Source organism: Mustela putorius, unplaced genomic scaffold, assembly GCF_011764305.1.
Source record: "Mustela putorius furo isolate JIRA1106 unplaced genomic scaffold, ASM1176430v1.1 tig00000460_pilon_pilon_pilon, whole genome shotgun sequence".
Classification (NCBI taxonomy): Eukaryota; Metazoa; Chordata; class Mammalia; order Carnivora; family Mustelidae; genus Mustela; species Mustela putorius.
In genome coordinates, this window is record NW_025421389.1 from 21,094,151 (window position 1) to 21,110,628 (window position 16,478).

General features: G+C 42.5%; 1 protein-coding gene across 3 annotated transcripts; it reads left to right on the plus strand.

Annotated features, from left to right (window-relative positions):
• Nucleotides 1-2,696: 2,696 nt before the first annotated feature.
• MPZL2 (myelin protein zero like 2) lies at nt 2,697-15,518 on the plus strand. 3 transcript variants are annotated; one of them, XM_004749945.3, is made up of 6 exons: nt 2,697-3,136; nt 4,174-4,340; nt 4,827-5,037; nt 8,009-8,156; nt 11,420-11,495; nt 13,472-15,518. In XM_004749945.3, the coding sequence occupies exons 1-5, from the start codon at nt 3,079-3,081 to the stop codon at nt 11,481-11,483; spliced, it is 648 nt and encodes a 215-aa protein (XP_004750002.1). In that variant the 5' UTR covers nt 2,697-3,078; the 3' UTR covers nt 11,484-11,495; nt 13,472-15,518. The 3 variants fall into 3 exon arrangements, with proteins under 3 accessions (XP_004750002.1, XP_044936412.1, XP_004750001.1); XM_045080477.1 differs by having other exon boundaries at nt 13,545-15,518; XM_004749944.3 differs by lacking the exon at nt 13,472-15,518 and having other exon boundaries at nt 2,702-3,136; nt 11,420-11,814.
• The last annotated feature ends 960 nt before the right edge of the window (nt 15,519-16,478 follow it).

The window sequence follows — 16,478 nt, forward strand, 5'->3', positions numbered from 1 at the left end:
TTTCCCTTGGTGATTTCATCTTGTGAGAAAAAACACATTTTTGCCTTGGATGTTAACATGACAACTTTTATAAATACCGAGTTGTCCTTTTTGTCTTTTGAGCCCCCCAGACCCCGGTGCGTTTCCTCCTCCCCAGTGGGTTTCTAGGTACCTCATTAGAAATATTTTTGGGAGCACCTGGGTGGCTCAGTTGGTTGGGCATCTGCCTTCAGCTCAGGTCATGATCCTTGAGCCCCGGGATCCCGCATGGGACTCCCAGCTCCACGGGGAGTCTGCTTCACCCTCTGACCTTCTCTCCTCTCATGCTCTCTCACTCTCTCTCGCTCTCTCAAATAAATAAAATCTTAAAACAAGAAAAAAGAAAAAAAGAAATATTTTTGGGAAACATGTAGGCAGTTGGGACAGATGAGGTACTTTCAAAACGATTGGTACACCATCCATTTTAACAAAAACCAGGATTTTTCTCTGAAAAAGTTTAGGAAAAAAAGTGATGTTTCTGGAAACTTCTCACTTCTTCCTTTTCTCCCATTTGCCTAGGGACTAAGTGCATTTTAGACCTTACCTAGAAGCCTCCAGTTTTGATCACAGCCCCACTGATGGGCACCCTGGGGACTCAGGGGCAATGTCCTTCTTAACTCAAGTGTTTTCTCGATACAAGGAGTCTGGCCATTGGTCTTTTCCCTCCTCTCCCAGGGAGGGGAACTGGGTGACTCTGGAGCCACTCCCGTTCACTGGAAGGAATTGGGCGTTGCTGGGCACAAAGCCCGGAACTTGAACTCTGCTGAAGAATGGGATCTGGGCGGCTGCTGACCCTCAGAGCAGGGCTGGCAGCCAGCTCCCAGGGCATCGGGCTACCTGGGGGAGAGATTCTTCTGCTCCGGACAACAGGCGGTTTGTTCAGGCTGCCCGCCCTGATTCCTCCCCTGATGCTTTTCTCTGTGTCCTTGAGCTCTTTGGTAACTCTACCTCTCACCAAATTTTGCAGTTTGCTCTAGACTTCAAAACCTCAGGCTCTACCTACCCCCTTCCTTGAGAGCTGCATTTCTCTCTGCAAGTTAAAAGCCAACAAAGAGGATCACGTTTCCTTCACCCCTTTTCTTTCAGGCTCCTGCAGCTGAGCTCTGCAGACCTACATACCCCAGAGCCTCTATTTTATCCCATCACCATTTTTAAGATTTTCCCCAGCATGCTGATTTTCCGTTGATCTCTGACCTAGAAGCTGACAAAGGAGCTACTCTATTTTCAGGAACACTCACCTTAACAAAACATTCATGCTGAGACACCTCTGGTCTTCATTTGGGGTAGCCCCTGAGTTTCTTTGTTCTAGCAACTGTTTTTTGTTGTTCACTGTTTTTGTTTCTCTCTCTCTCTCCCTCCCTCCCTTCCTTCCTTCTAGGGTCATGACATCTTTCTCCTGCTGCCTGCCTTTCTTGCTTTGCTTTGCTTTCTTTCTTTCCTTCCTTCCTTCTTTCAGATTTTATTCATCTGTGTGACACAGAGAGTGAGACAGCGAGAGAGGGAACACAAGCAGGAGGAGTGGGAGAGGGAGAAGCAGGCTTCCTGCTGAGCAGGGAACCCAGTGCAAGGCTTGATCCCAGGACCCTGGGATCATGACCTGAGCCTAAGGCAGAGGCCTCACGACTGAGCCACCCAGGCGCCTCTGCTTTGCTTTTCTTTCTGGCTTTTCTTTTCCACTTCTGTAATCTGCCTCTCCCTTGGTGGAATTTTCTTCCCTCTTTATGAAGTTTTATCTTTTCTAGTCAGCCTGTCCCTTCCTCCCTTTTCTGGCCACTTCCTCGCTCCAGGGTTTAACAAGGAGCTATCAGGAATTGTCAGTTTCTGGGTTGCTAACCCGGGGATTAGGGTAATTCTTTTCTGCTCAGGGTTAGATTCCTGCTCAAGCTGCTGCTTCATTCAAGGTGTAACCTTCGTTTGTCTTCTGGGGCTGTTTCAGAGACCTGCTTCGTTGATCTGTCACAATTAGCCACCCTCTTTCCAGACAAGGAGGCACCTTTTCTCATTTAAATTCCTCAGCTCTCCAGATTTTTTAGGCAGATGGCTGCCCTAAAAATGGCAGATGAAATTGGAGGCACAGAAAAGTTATTAGGAAAACTTTTTCCTTAAGAGTCCTCTGCGTCCATGGTTCACGCTACGTGTAATTTTGCAGGAAGAGCATTAGACTTAAGAGTCACAAAAGTTCCGTTTTTTACCAGCTGTGCAACATTGGGCAAATCACTTAACCTTCTCTGGGCTCTTAGTATCCTCTTAACAACACTTCATGGGAATGTTGGGGAGGTGAACTGGGTTGAGCTAGTAGCTTACATGGGCAAGGTTGTTGTCCTGCTTCTTCTTGAAGTTCTTCAAAGTGAAGGCATCATTAAACATGGAGATTTGTTTGGGCCGGTTTATTTTAGGTGGGTGTCTGGAGAAAGCTACAAACTAGAAAAGTCACAGAGGTCTTTGTGCTAATGTTTGACTAAAAACGGAGGGTATAAACTGGAGGACTTTTTGTTGGAGAGGGCCTTAAGGCATTCGGAGTGTTTTGGAGTCGGGAATCAGGTCTAGGCTCCCGTGGCCCCAGGGAGGTGCTGGGGAAGCAGAATCATTGCGAGAGGTGATTTCAACAATCACTTCCCAGGCCAGCGGGAAGCCTGCTTAGAAAAAACCGGTGTGTGTCTGGGGGCCAGACCCAAAGCAGCCTGGGACGTTCCAGATTGGTATCACATCCTCTGGCTGGTTCTGAGGCCATCCAGAGGCCAGAACTCCATCAGAGGAACTGGAAAGTAGAGAGTGGACTGCAGTGTTTGGAACGAAGTGCGGACTGCCTGTAGCACAGAAGGCGGGAGGGAGGAAAGGAGGAGGGCTGTAGGGAGCTGAGGCCCCACCTATCATTCCAGCAAAGTGCCGCGCGGAGCAGGGGTGAGTCAGAGGCACTGGCGCTCAGCCTCCCAGTAGGTGAGGGGCTGGCTCTTCTCTCCGGGGAGCAGCGCAGTTCTGTTCTTACCGGAGTGGCCTTGGCAGGCTGCTGGAGCCTCGGTCTGCCCGGTCTGGTCTCCGCGGCCAGGGCTGGGTTCCCTCATGTATGGCAAGAACCCTTCGCGTGCTGGGCTGCTTCTCCTTGGCATACAGCTCACAGGTAAGGGCCGCTGGGCTTCTCTCAGCCTCTGCTCCTTCCCTGCCTACCCCAGAGAGTTAGCTAAGTGTCTCCAAAGTCACTAGAGCTTTGTTGGGGAGCCTGAGCCACAGGGGCTGTCCGTTCTGGTTTTGACTTTACTGAAAACTGAAGTTGGTGGGTTGTTTTTAGAGAACTGATTTCGGACAGACAGGTTTAGGTGTGTTTCGGCAGCTAGTGATTCGGGCACAGAGAGGGCTTTTTAATCTCAGGTTACAAGCCTTTTTTCTTTTTTCCCCGTCCGGCTACTCTCAACCTCCCACTGCAGGCAAGACTTGGCACCAGGATTTCTGTGTGTGGGTCTCATCTGGGACTCGCAGCAGCCCTGGAAAAGCAGAGAATTTAAGGAGAGAGAACCCTCCCTTCCCCCCGTAATTTTGAAATTGTCCCAACGTGCAAGTTCTCAGTGTAAATGTCATGGTAAAAAACAAAAAACCAAAAACCAAAAAACAAAAAACCAAAAAAAGCCATGTGGTATAGACATTCTAGGGGTGCAAGCAGAAGCTGGCGGGGGTTGATGAGCTCAGTTTCTGCAGAGGGCTACCAACAGTATGATATCATGATGTAACAAGGACCCTGTCCGGACAATTTCTAGGGGACCATGATTCACGTGCTACATAATGCTTAATATGAATCCATGTCTGATTCATGTTATGATTAGTTTTGATTTGTTTCTGCTTTCAATTTTATTTGCCGACATCTGTATTTCCTTAGAACAGCTTGGAGTGGGTACCCCGAGGCTGGGGTACGGTGCTGTGGAGAAAGTGAGGGCACTAAGAAGGCTCGCTGAGTGGTATTCTTAGTTGTTCTACGGCATGGGAAGGGCCCAGGGGCATGGGAAGGTCCCAGGGGCACGTAGGTGGGAGTCTGCAGACTCAGGATGAAGTAAGTTTGAAAGCTGGGGCATCTCTGGTTTTGTGCCTCGCTCGGACATTTATTTTGGCAGTGTCCCCAGAAATTCTCTTAATACACATCTTCCCTTTTTCTTTTCTTGGCGGCAGCTTTTTGGCCGATAGCAGCGGTGGAAATTTACACCTCCCAAGTGCTAGAGGCTGTCAACGGGACAGATGTTCGGTTAAAGTGCACTTTCTCCAGCTTTGCCCCCGTGGGTGATGCTCTGACGGTGACCTGGAACTTCCGGCCTCGAGATGGGGGGCCTGAGCAGTTTGTAAGTAGATTATTGTCATTGGCCAGGGGACCTTGGTTGGGAGAATAAGCCAGTTTGTTTCTCCTCGCCCTCCCTTTGCTTTTCTTAGCAACAAGTGCAGGGCAAAGCTGAGAAACAATTCTTGGGACAGAGACAGAACTGCGAGGTTCATCAGTGGGAGAGCAAGATGTTCTTTTTTATTTTTATTTTTTTAAGATTTTATTTATTTATTTGACAGCAAGAGAAAGCACATGCAGGAGAAGTGGGAGTGGGAGAGGGAGAAGCAGGCGTCCTGCCAAGCAGGGAACCCAGTGCTGGGGTCCATCCCAGGATCCAGGATCATGACTGGAGCGGAAGGCAGATGCTCAACGACTGAGCCACCCAGATGCCCTGAGAGCAGGAGATTCTAGGCAGAGAGCTGCAGATGGGGCAGTGAGTCTGGCTAACTCCACCTCAGCCTCCTTGCCCACGTACTGAAGAAGACTTTTGGCTGCTTCGGCCTTCTAGGTATTCTACTACCACGTGGATCCCTTCAAACCCATGAGCGGGCGTTTCAAGGATCGGGTGGTTTGGGATGGGAACCCTGAGCGGTATGACGTCTCCATCATCCTGTGGAAGCTGCAGTTTGACGACAATGGGACATACACCTGCCAGGTGAAGAACCCACCTGACGTTGATGGACTGATAGGGGAGATTCGGCTCAGCGTCGTGCACACTGGTAGGTCGTGCGGGGTTGGGGGGGGATGGTTTGGGGAAGGGTGAGAGCATGTTGAAAAGAGGGGGGTAATCTTTTGTGATGGTTGAAAGGGTGGAGAGCAGGGCTAGCCCTTCAGATCCGCAATCTACAGAGGGAGACTGAGGAGTCGAGGGGTAAAAAGAGAAAGGCTTTGTTTGTCTGTGGAAAGAAACAGAGAGTTAAGCAAACTGAGAAAGGAATCTGTTACAGAAATGGCATTGAGACTGTAAAACGGAAAGGAAGCAATTCTCTGGTAAAAGGCTAACATCAGATCCAATCGTTCACTCATTTATTCTCCAGATATGTATTGAGTACCTACTCTGTGTCAGGCACTGTCCCACACTGGACCCACACTAGCTCATTTAATCATACGACCATCCCAGGCGGCACATACCAATATCGAAAGCTCTCCTTTATTAAGTCCTGCAACATGCCAACGGTTTTGCATATTTCCATCTTTATATATCACATCAGTTTATTGTGCTCTCAGTGCTCTCCATTTTACTAATGAGGAAACTGAGGCTTCCAGAGATTAAGTCACTTGTCCAGATTCATGGAGCTGATACCTGGAACCATTTAGAACTCAAACCCAAGCATCTTTTAACTCCAGAGCTGTATGAATGCACCGTATTGCTTGTAACCCTATAAAGGCAAACCCGGGAACTGAGCCAGATAATAAAAAGCAAAGACCGTAAAACTTCAGAGCTGTAAATCTGGGTTTGAGCCACTGTTATCATTTACCAACTGTCAATAAATCTTTTCTTTCTCTCCTTACACTAAGAATAATAGAGCGAGGATTATGGCGAGGATAAAATGAGATAATAGATGTAAAAATTCCCTAGATTCTCACCTGCACAGAATAAAATAAGTTTGCATTGAAAATGATAATAGTAACCACAGATTGAGTGTTTATTACATGTAGACACACCATGGAACAATTTATACAATTTTTTTTTTTTTTTAGTTTACTTATTTTAGTGATTGTTACACCCAGTGTGGGTCTTGAACTCACAACCCTGAGATCAAGAGTTGTGCACTCTTCTGACCGAGCCAGCCAGGCATCCCAGGAATAGATTTTTTAAAAATAAGAACTCAAGAAATGGATATTGTTACCCCTGCTTAATACCTTGAAGAAACTGAGACTTAAATAAGTTAATTACCCCAAATCACACAGCTAGTAAATGGTGGAGCTGGTACTTGGACCTGATTCTCTCTGGTGCATGCTCTTAACCAACACATAATATGATTACCCAAAATATATAAGCCTGTAAAGTGGTAGGGTTTTTCCTCCTTTCATTCCTAGTATCATCCTTGGGGCCCCATCAATAGAGCTCTGTGACCTTGGAGAAGTCATTTGAATCCTGAAAGGAGTAATAGAATGTCCTGGGACCTCAGTTTCTGAATTCATCTGCATCTAACCTGCATGAACAGTTTAGACAAGAACATGTGGTTCGTAAACATATGGTGATCACTGCTCTGAAAATCTAATGAAATCTGCAACTCTGCTTCCCACAAAAATGTACACATACACCTAATATGACATGGGGTTTGTGGACTTGCGGCCCCCCTTTCTCCCCATCCTCCTTCACGGACTCCAGGCTGGGAACCCCTGAGCTAGACATTTTTCTTTTTTTTTTTTTTTTAATTTTAATTTAATTTTTTTTAGACATTTTTTTCTAATGTCCTTTCTGGCACTGCGGGTTTATTGAGGTTTATTTGTTTAATTAAAAAACTTTTTTTAAGAAAGATTTATTTATTTGTTTGACACAGAGAGTACAAGCAGGGAGAGCTACAGGCAGAGGGAAAGGGAGAAGCAGGCTCCCTGTTGAGTAGGGAGCCCAGTGCAGGGCTCTATCTCAAGACCCTGGGATCATGACCTGAGCTGAACGCAGATGCTTAACCCACTGAGCCACCCAGGCAACCCTTTAAAAAAAGATTGAAAAAAAAAAAAGATTTTGTTTATTTATTTGACAGAGAGATCACAAGTAGGCAGAGAGGCAGGCAGAGAGAGAGGGGGAAGCAGGCTCCCCGATGAGCAGAGAGTCTGATGTGGGGCTCGATCCCAGGACCCTGAGCTCATGACCTGAGCTGAAGGCAGAGGCTTAACCCCTGAGCCACCCAGGTGCCCCTAAAAAAATATTTTATTTATTTGACAGCACAGAGGGAGAAGGAGAAGCAGACTCCCCACTGAGCAGGGACTCAGGTCTCCATCCCAGGAGCCTGAGATCATGACCTGAGCTGAAAGCAAATGCTTAACAGACTGAACCACCCAGGCACCCTGGGTTTACTGAAGCTTAAATCAGAAAACAGACTGAAACCCAAGAGACCTAGGCTTCACAGATTCTGCCTGGTTTAGGGACCTTTCCCTCTGGGTTCCCTCTTGCATCATTTTATCTAGTAGACTATAGTTACTGATTAACTTGCCTATCCTCCGGGTGGGCAAGGGCTCCCTGAAGGTAATGCCTTTTTTGGCTTTGTATTTCCATTGCAGTGTCTGAACATAGTAGGTCCTTAATAAGCTGGAATCAATGACTGACTGAATGGCAGAGGGAATCAAGGAGAAACGGCTCTGGGTTTGATGAGGTCAGCACTAACCTTACCCCACAAAGTGGTTCTACTGGCTTGGTGGTTCTGGAAGTATCAGGCTGCATCAGAATCACCTGGAGGACATGTTAAAACAGATTGCTGGGCCCCGCCCCGCCATTCAGCCGGCGCCTGATAATTTTCATTTCAAAGTTCTTAAGAGTGCTCTGCTGCTCCGCCTGGCACCGTAGTTTGAGAACCACTAAAGTAATTCATGTGGCTTGCTTATTGCTCCTAGAGGTCACATGGTAATACGGTAGGAGAAAGGAAGATTCCATTTAGTGGTGAAAATACATCCTTCTTCTCCCTTTAGATTTCATCACGTCCCTTCTCTTTTTAGAAACATGAGATCCGCCTTTTCTCCTTACAGTCCGCTTCTCTGAGATCTATTTCCTGGCCCTGGCCATTGGCTCTGCCTGTGTACTGATGGTCATAATCGTAATCGTGGTGGTCCTCGTCCAGCATTTCCGGAAGAAACGATGGGCTGAGAGAGCTCATAAAGTGGTGGAGATAAAACCGTAAGGCTGGGCAGTTCTGGGAAGTCTTCTAACACTCTTCTATCATGACTTTTGGTATTTTAATGATTGTTGAACAGATGTTCTTCCCTCTGAGTAAGTCTTGTAAAAAATTTAAATTCACAGGATGGATAAATTAGGGTGTGATTTAGTAACTTTACAAAAGGTTTCTTAATGTTATGGAAGATTTCATTATAGGCTTTATGATGGAGGATTTGATATTATCAGAATCTGCTTACATAAAACTTTTCTAGGCTATTCCTTACTTTTAATGTAAAGTGTACATTTGTGAGGACTGCTGGGTAGTCAGCAGGGGTCAAATCAGTGTCTAGGAAAGGCAGCCATGCTGATAGAAGGTGCTCAATAAATTCATAGTTTTTGAGATGAAATTGACCTATCATAAATATTCACCTTTTTAATGTTCACAAATTTTGTGACCATCACCACTAATGCCAGAATTTTCAGCACCCTCAAAAGAAACTCCATACCCGTTAGCCATTACCATTGTCCCCTCCACCTGCTGCTGGCAGCTACTAATCTTTCTGTGGATATGCACATTATTCAAAGGTGAGGAGAATGTAGAGTGCCCCCCAAGCTGAGGAGGCACTTTGAACCATGAATGAAGTAGGCAGCCCCATACAGAAAACACCGAGTTTTATGTTGAGATTACTGATGGGGGGGGGGGGTCGAGAGGAACGCTGTCTGGACAGCTGCACAGGTAGTCTCCTCAGAAGTCCCACATTTTAGTTTGCTGGTTTTATTTATTTGTTTGTTTGTTTGACAAAGAGAGAGAACACAAGTAGGCAGAGTGGTAGGCAGAGGGAGAGGGAGAAGCAGGACCTTGGGATCACAGCCTGAGCTGAAGGCAGACACTTAACTAACTGAGCCACCCAGGTGACCCTCATTTGCTGGTTTTTAAAGGAGCGGGACGTGTGGGGGAATGTCAGATACACGTGATTGGTTGCTAACGTTCAACAGACTTTCTGGCACCACCTGTGCTTCTGTAGAAAACTCTGTTATCTGAACCAGTATCTTTTTTTTTTTTTAAGATTTATTTATTTATTTGGCAGAGAGAGATTACAAGTAGGCAGAGAGGCAGGCAGAGAGAGAGAGGAGGAAGCAGGCTCCCCGCTGAGCAGAGAGCCCGATGCGGGACTCGATCCCAGGACCCTGAGATCATGACCTGAGCCAAAGGCAGCGGCTTAACCCACTGAGCCACCCAGGCGCCCTGAACCAGTATCTTAATGGGCCCATTGAAATCCAGAACAGGCTCCCTGGATATTCCGGTTTTGGAATGTTGAGTATGGAGTTTTCACATTTAACTTTTACATTACATCTTATACATTACTCTAGAATGTGTAGCCATGAAGAGGTCATCAAGGAGACTACAACAAGATGGTGGGTCAAAGATAGAGTCAGTATGGCCAGCATTCCTACACCTACTCTGGACATTCATGTAAATGGATGATCATACAGTGTGGCCTCTAATTTCTGCTTCTTTGACTCTGTATAATATTTTAGGTTCATCCATGTAGAGCATATAGTAGTAGGGGTACTACATTCCTTTTTATGGTTGTATAATATTCCATTGCATGTAAATACCACAATTAATTATCCATTCAATTGATGGACTTTTAGTTTTTTTTTTTTTTTTTTAACTTTTGGCCAATATGACTAATGCTGCTATGAACATTTATTTATAAATTTTTGCATAGACATGTGTTTTCAACTCTCCTGGGACTGGAATTGTTGGAACATATGGTTACTGTATGTTTGCCTTTTTGAGGAATTGTCAGACTGTCTTCTAAAACAGCTACATCATTGTATACTCCTACCAGCAACATAGGAGCTTTTAATTGGTCCGTGTCCTTGACAGCACTTGTTGTCTGACTTTTAGATTATAGCCACCTACTGGGTGTAGAGTGGTATCTCACTGAGGTTTTGATTTGCATTTCCCTAGTGACTAATGATGTTAAGCATCCTTCCATGTGTTTATTGGCTATTTGCATATCTTATTTGGAGATCTATCTATTCAAATATTTTGCCTATTTACAAGTTGGGTTTGTCTTTTGTGGGTTGCCTTTTCACTTTCTTCTTCATGTCCTTTGAAGCACAGAACTTTTTAATTTTTTTAAATATTTTATTTGTTTATTTGACAGAGAGAGATCACAAGTAGGCAGAGAGGCAGGCAGAGAGAGAGGAGGAAACGGGCCCCCTGCTGAGCAGAGCGCTCAATGCGGGACTTGATACCAGGACCCTGAGATCATGACCTGAGCCGAAGGCAGTGGCTTAACCCACTGAGCCACCCAGGCGCCTCAGAACTTTTTAATTTTGATGAAGTCCCAATCATCAATTTTTTTCTTCTGTTGCTTCTGCTATTGGTGTCATACCTAAAAAATCATTGGCTACCCCAAGGTCCTGAAGATTTATGACTGTTTTCTTTCTTTCTTTTTTTTTTTTAAAGATTTTTATTTATTTGACAGAGATCACAAGTAGTCAGAGAAGCAGGTAGAGAGAGAGGGGGAAGCAGGCTCCCCGCCAAGCAGAGAGCCCGATGTGGGGCTCGATCCCAGGACCCCAGGATCGTGACCTGAGCTGAAGGCAGAGGCTTTAACCCACTGAGCCAACCAGGCACCCCTTGAGTTAAATTTTGTATATGTAATTTTGTAATGTATATTAACGAATATTTGTTAATTTTTGTAATAAATACAAAAATTAATTCAAGGGGCGCCTGGTTGGCTCAGTAAAGTAGGAGTCCAAATTCATTCTTTTGCAATTGCAGTGTTTCAGTTGTCCCAGCACTGTTTGTTTCTTTTCCTAAAGAAATATTTACTGAAATAAAAATAATTGATTTTAAGATGCCCAATGAAGCCAACTCTGACATTAGAGGTTGACCACAAAGCAATAAAGATGGCTTCTAGGTCAACACAGAACTTTCTTTTTTCTTTTCTGAATAAGGAATGGAATTAGAGGCTGGATATTAATGATAAACGAAGGTGTCTGCTTTACCTCCTTCAGGTTCCCATCTAAAAGTATTCTGAGGCATGTAGAAGTTCAGAGACACAGGGTCATGTGGAGGCATGTTTATTGTTAGATAGATGGCACTAGTGGCATAGCTTTCTGTAAGCTTGGATCTGTTCCCAGATGCAGGTAATGTTTCCCAAAATATGGGAGAAAATACATCACCCGGAGCTTGCTTTCTAAGACTTGCCTCCTTTGCTTCTTATCATTTTCACCTGACATTGGTTTCTACTTCTTTGTTACAGAAAAGAAGAGGAAAGGCTCAATCAAGAAAAAAAAGTCTCCATTTATTTAGAAGACACAGACTAACATTCTTAGAGGGTGAGGCTCATAAATGAGTTGATTTCTTTCCTTAGCTTTCTCGTCAGGCCCATCTCTAATGGGGATCTCCCAGATTTTAGGACTGTTAGGTGTTTTCTGCATGAAACTGGAGGAGCCAGGTCAGGGAGATAGAAGTCTTCTACTAGTGTTATGGACAGCTTCCTCTTTGGGTTTTGTACAAAGGATGAGGCTGTTAGACTGTACGGCCACTGAAGATGGGAGAATTCTAAGATTATTCAAGGGTTTGTGGGTATGTTTACCACGACCAAGAATAATTCACTTTTAACATGTAAATAAATCTTTATTTTTTTAAATGAAAGAAGTGATATCTGCTTGTTTTATTTTGTTGTAAACCAATTGTGCATCAAGAGAATGACTCAATAGATATGTCTGACATTTTGACAGAACTTTTTTTTTTTTTAAAGATTTTATTTATTTATCAGAGAGGGGGGGTGGAGAGAGAGCACAGGCAGACAGAATAGCAGGCAGAGGCAGAGGGAGAAGCAGGCTCCCTGCCAAGCAAGGATCCCGACGTGGGACTCGATCCCAGGACGCTGGGATCATGACCTGAGCCAAAGGCAGCTGCTTAACCAACTGAGCCACCCAGGCGTCCCTTGACAGAACTTTTATACTAGTTGGAATTGATTTCAATTCCATTCATCTAGTTATTGGAACTATGAATCTAATTTTAGTACTGTATAGCTTTATTTTCCCATTTTCAGGTTTTTAAAAAAGATTTTATTTATTTATTTGACACAGAGAGAGAGGGATCACAAGTAGGCAGAGAGAGAGGGGAGAAGCAAGCTCCCCACTGAGCAGAGAGCCCCACGGGGGGCTCGATCCCAGGACCCTGAGATCATGACCTGAGCTGAAGGCAGAGGCTTAACCCACTGAGCCACCCAGGTGCCCCCGTTTTCAGGTTTATTATGCTTAAAGGATAGAATGATTTATTTTTTGTATGATCAGAATTTTTTCTATTTTCTGAAGTAAGTCCACTATTATTATTTGCAAAGAGAGTCACATTTTTGTAGCCTAATATTCAGGGAAAGACCTCAAGGATTTATAAAACAGAATATGGAAAGACATTATTCTGTTGTAAAACCAGAAGAATTTGTAAAACCAGAAGAATTTGATATCAGAGAGAGATTTTACTGAGGGCAGTTGCCTTTTTAAAACCAAGCAGATATGGTTTTTATAAAACTTGGATCAACAAAACAAAAAAACAAACATCACCTAGGATTCTGAAAGGGTCTAATGGTCAGGGTCATGGAAAATGAAGATGGAAATGAAAAGAAATTTAAGGAACTAACACAATCAAGTTCAGTGTGACTGGATGCCCTCACTGGATGGATACTAGGTTTGAATAAACCACTTGTAAGAAGATTTGGGGGGGACAAGGGGAGTCTTTGAAAAGTTTGAATATGGATAATATTAGGGAATTACTGTTAATTTTATTAGGTATAATAAAAGTATTATGTTTACAGAGAAAAATGTCACTATCTTAAGTATACATTTATATGTAATATACATTTATTGCATATAAATTTATATATGCTTATATGTAACAAATTAAAAACCAATTAAATATATGGAAAATAATGCAGAAAAATGCTTTAAAATTAGATTATGGGTAAATTCTCAACACTGTCTTTTCTATTTTTCTATGTGCTTGATTTTGTTTGTAATAAAAGAGGACAGAGAGAGAGAGAGAGAAGGCATGCACGTGTGTGCGTGCGCTACGGGTCTTCCAAATATTCATGTAAGGCAGAGGCTATGAATTAACGACACTGAAACTGGGAAGTATATAAGGATCAGAAACACATTTTAAAAGTTGAATTAGGAGGAGAATAAATACATTAAGAATATTTTCCTTCACAGTGGAGAACATGCCTAATAATATATATTTAGTTTGTAACTCCAGGTACCTCTCTGCACTCTTCCCAAATGTGTTATCCATTTAAGCTTTTATATTTCAGGAACCCGAAGATCCCAAGAACAAGAACCCTAGGATAAGTTGAAGTTAATGGAAGATTTCTTTGGCTTTTCTAGTTGTGACCTGGCTTCCAACCAGCTCTGCTGTACATAACCACCTCGAGGAGCAACATCTCTCTGGAGCTGGCATAGGGCCCTTTTGAGCAGATATCAAACTCACACACAAACTGTTACTAAGGTTTTATTTAATTTCAAAGTGCAAATATTTTTCAAAAGCTCATTGTTAGCCTTTTGTACTAAGAAGCTATATTTTTGCCCTTAGACACTCCTTGTGGATGATTAATTGTACATACATACATTGGTATCAAATGAGATGAAAGCCAACGTGTCTGTCACGACATTTCCTTTAACATGTTAGTTTCTTTAGAGTAGTACTTTTTTTAAAAAAGATTTTTATTTATTCATTTGATAGAGAGAGATCACAAGTAGGCAGAGAGGCAAGCAGAGAGAGAGGGGGAAGCAGGCTCCCCGCTGAGCAGAGAGCCCGATGTGGAGCTTGATCCCAGGACCCTGAGATCATGACCTGAGCTGAAGGCAGAGGCTTAAGCCACTGAGCCACCCAGGCACCCCTAGAGTAGTACTTTTGCTACTAAAGTTAATGTGTTTACTCTTTCTTTTTCACTCTTAATTAAAAGTGAGCTAATTCTCCCAGCTATTTTTGATTAACAGGAAATCTTAAATTCAAACTGTTAAAGAACAGTTTGATTTTTTGTGGCTCTCTTTAAGGATGGGATACATCTTGTTTTATTAACTTTCTTTCAATAGCCTAGATGATGTTTGTTTTTTGTTTTGTTGATCCAGGTTTTATAACAGCACAAATCTAAATTACAGAGTAGCTAGAAAAGTTTATAAATGCTTGTAGATTGACAAGTGCCACCCCAGGATGAATTACTTATCACCTTTTTTTTTTCTGTGTTGTGAAAAACAACCCATAGTGCAGGTTTTTAATGAGCTGTGAATGCTGCTTAGCTTACTACTGTTCAGTTATTTTACAACAACAGAGCAAAATCTATGCTTATTCGCGGAATGGAATCATTAAACAGTTACCTGGGAGGATTCTCAAATAGTAAATTATGACTGTAAAAATTTAGGGCTAGTGAAAAAAATTAACCCTAAGTGATGATACTTTTGTACAATGTTATATAAAAAGCTCTGAGAACTGGATGATACTATTTATTTTCTCCTTTTCTTTATCTTATTTTATTTTGCTTTAATTTACTTCCTTACTTTGTGGAAGGGAAGATTTGGTATGGGGCAAAGAAATACCAAAACTAACAATATGAAACTAACTTTGTTTTTTCCTTTATACTAGTAGAGAAAACAAACTTTATAAGTGGGCTTCAGAAAGAAGAGTGCTTTTTAAAGTGTTTAATCTCCCCAGTGTCCTTCCAAACCTAAGCTATAGCAGCATTTATTCAAAATGTTAAAAACTTCTGAAAGTTTAGTTGCCTCTCTCCCCCATCTTTATAGTCTAATATTTTCAGTTTTTACTGACTGGCCAAAAGTGTTCTTTCTTTTAACAAACTGGAATTTTCAGATGGGTTACCTGTATTTAAAGATGGTAAACTTTGATTTTTTTTGAGTATTTTTAAAATAATTGGTACAATTTACACATGAACCTTGATTCTGAATTCATTCTGTACCTGTCTTATTTTGTCAGTTACACTGAAAAAGTAGTTTTAATACTTAATTTTGAAACTAAAAGTTAGATTTAAGGTTTATACTATCTTTAACTCACATTTTCTATTTTTCTCCATAATTCAACCTTTGAAAATAACATATTTTTTCCAAACAGTTTGCTTGGATGATATTCCATAAGTGTAATGAAGAAGTGGTTAAAAACTCATGGAAAGTCTTTTCCAGTAAAACTTGTAGCTTATGTCTTGGCTAAATATTATTCAGGGGTTAATAGGACCCTGTTGTTCAGTATCTTCTTCCTAAAGATAACTTTTGTATTGTAATTTATTTTTTATTGTGCCTTAAACACATATGTAAATAACCTTTAGTAATAAAGAATTATCAGTTATATAATTTGCTTATATACAAATCTAAATATTTTACACAGCAAGTACCAAAAAACCAGATGGTTATATATATTATCTTCACTGAGGAATTTTCTTAGAGGGAGCCTAGAAGTCAATAATGGATAAAATTAGTTTATACTGGATAAATGTGTATTCCACATTGCTTTGGACAACCGGGAATTGGGCACAACAAACTACTTAGTTTGGGAGCTTTTCTGAAGGAAGGGTATCATCTCTTCTGCTCGTACCTTTACCTTACCTTCTCAATGGAGAACATCACTAGCTTTCAAGTCTGGTAACGGAATGGGAATTGAAAAATGAGAGCTTATTAAACTTCCCCCAAAGCTGAAGCATACTTCTGTTCCCCTTGTTTTCATTAAATACACGCAGATTCCGAGAGGATAGGTTGACTAATGATCGGAGCAGGGTACCATCCCATCTCTTTTTTGTTAGAATGGGACACTACAACTTCATTTCACTCCCAGCACTGTAAAAACATTACTTTTTCACTTTTCCCACCAAAAGAATTCCTTTTTTCCTCTATTATATGTTGTAGTCATTTCATCATTGCCACTGCGAACAGCAGCTTAATAATAAAATACCCAATTTAGGGGCGCCTGGGTGGCTCAGTGGATTAAAGCCTCTGCCTTCGACTGAGGTCATGATCCCAGGGTCCTGGGGTTGAGCCGGGCATGGGGCTCTCTGCTCCACAGAGAGCCTGCTTCCTCCTCTCTCTCTGCCTGCCTCTCTGCCTACTTGTGATCTCTGTCTGTCAAGTAAATAAATAAAATCTTAAAAAAAAAATACCCAATTTACATAGGTACTAAGCTGGATGCTGTGATAGCTAAACACAAAACACGAACCAGAGACACTGGACGTACACATTGGTCACGAAGGCCTAATACCTATTTGTTGACTGATCCTGTATAATCTCCTAGGTCTCTTCTAACTCTAAATTTATAGAAAC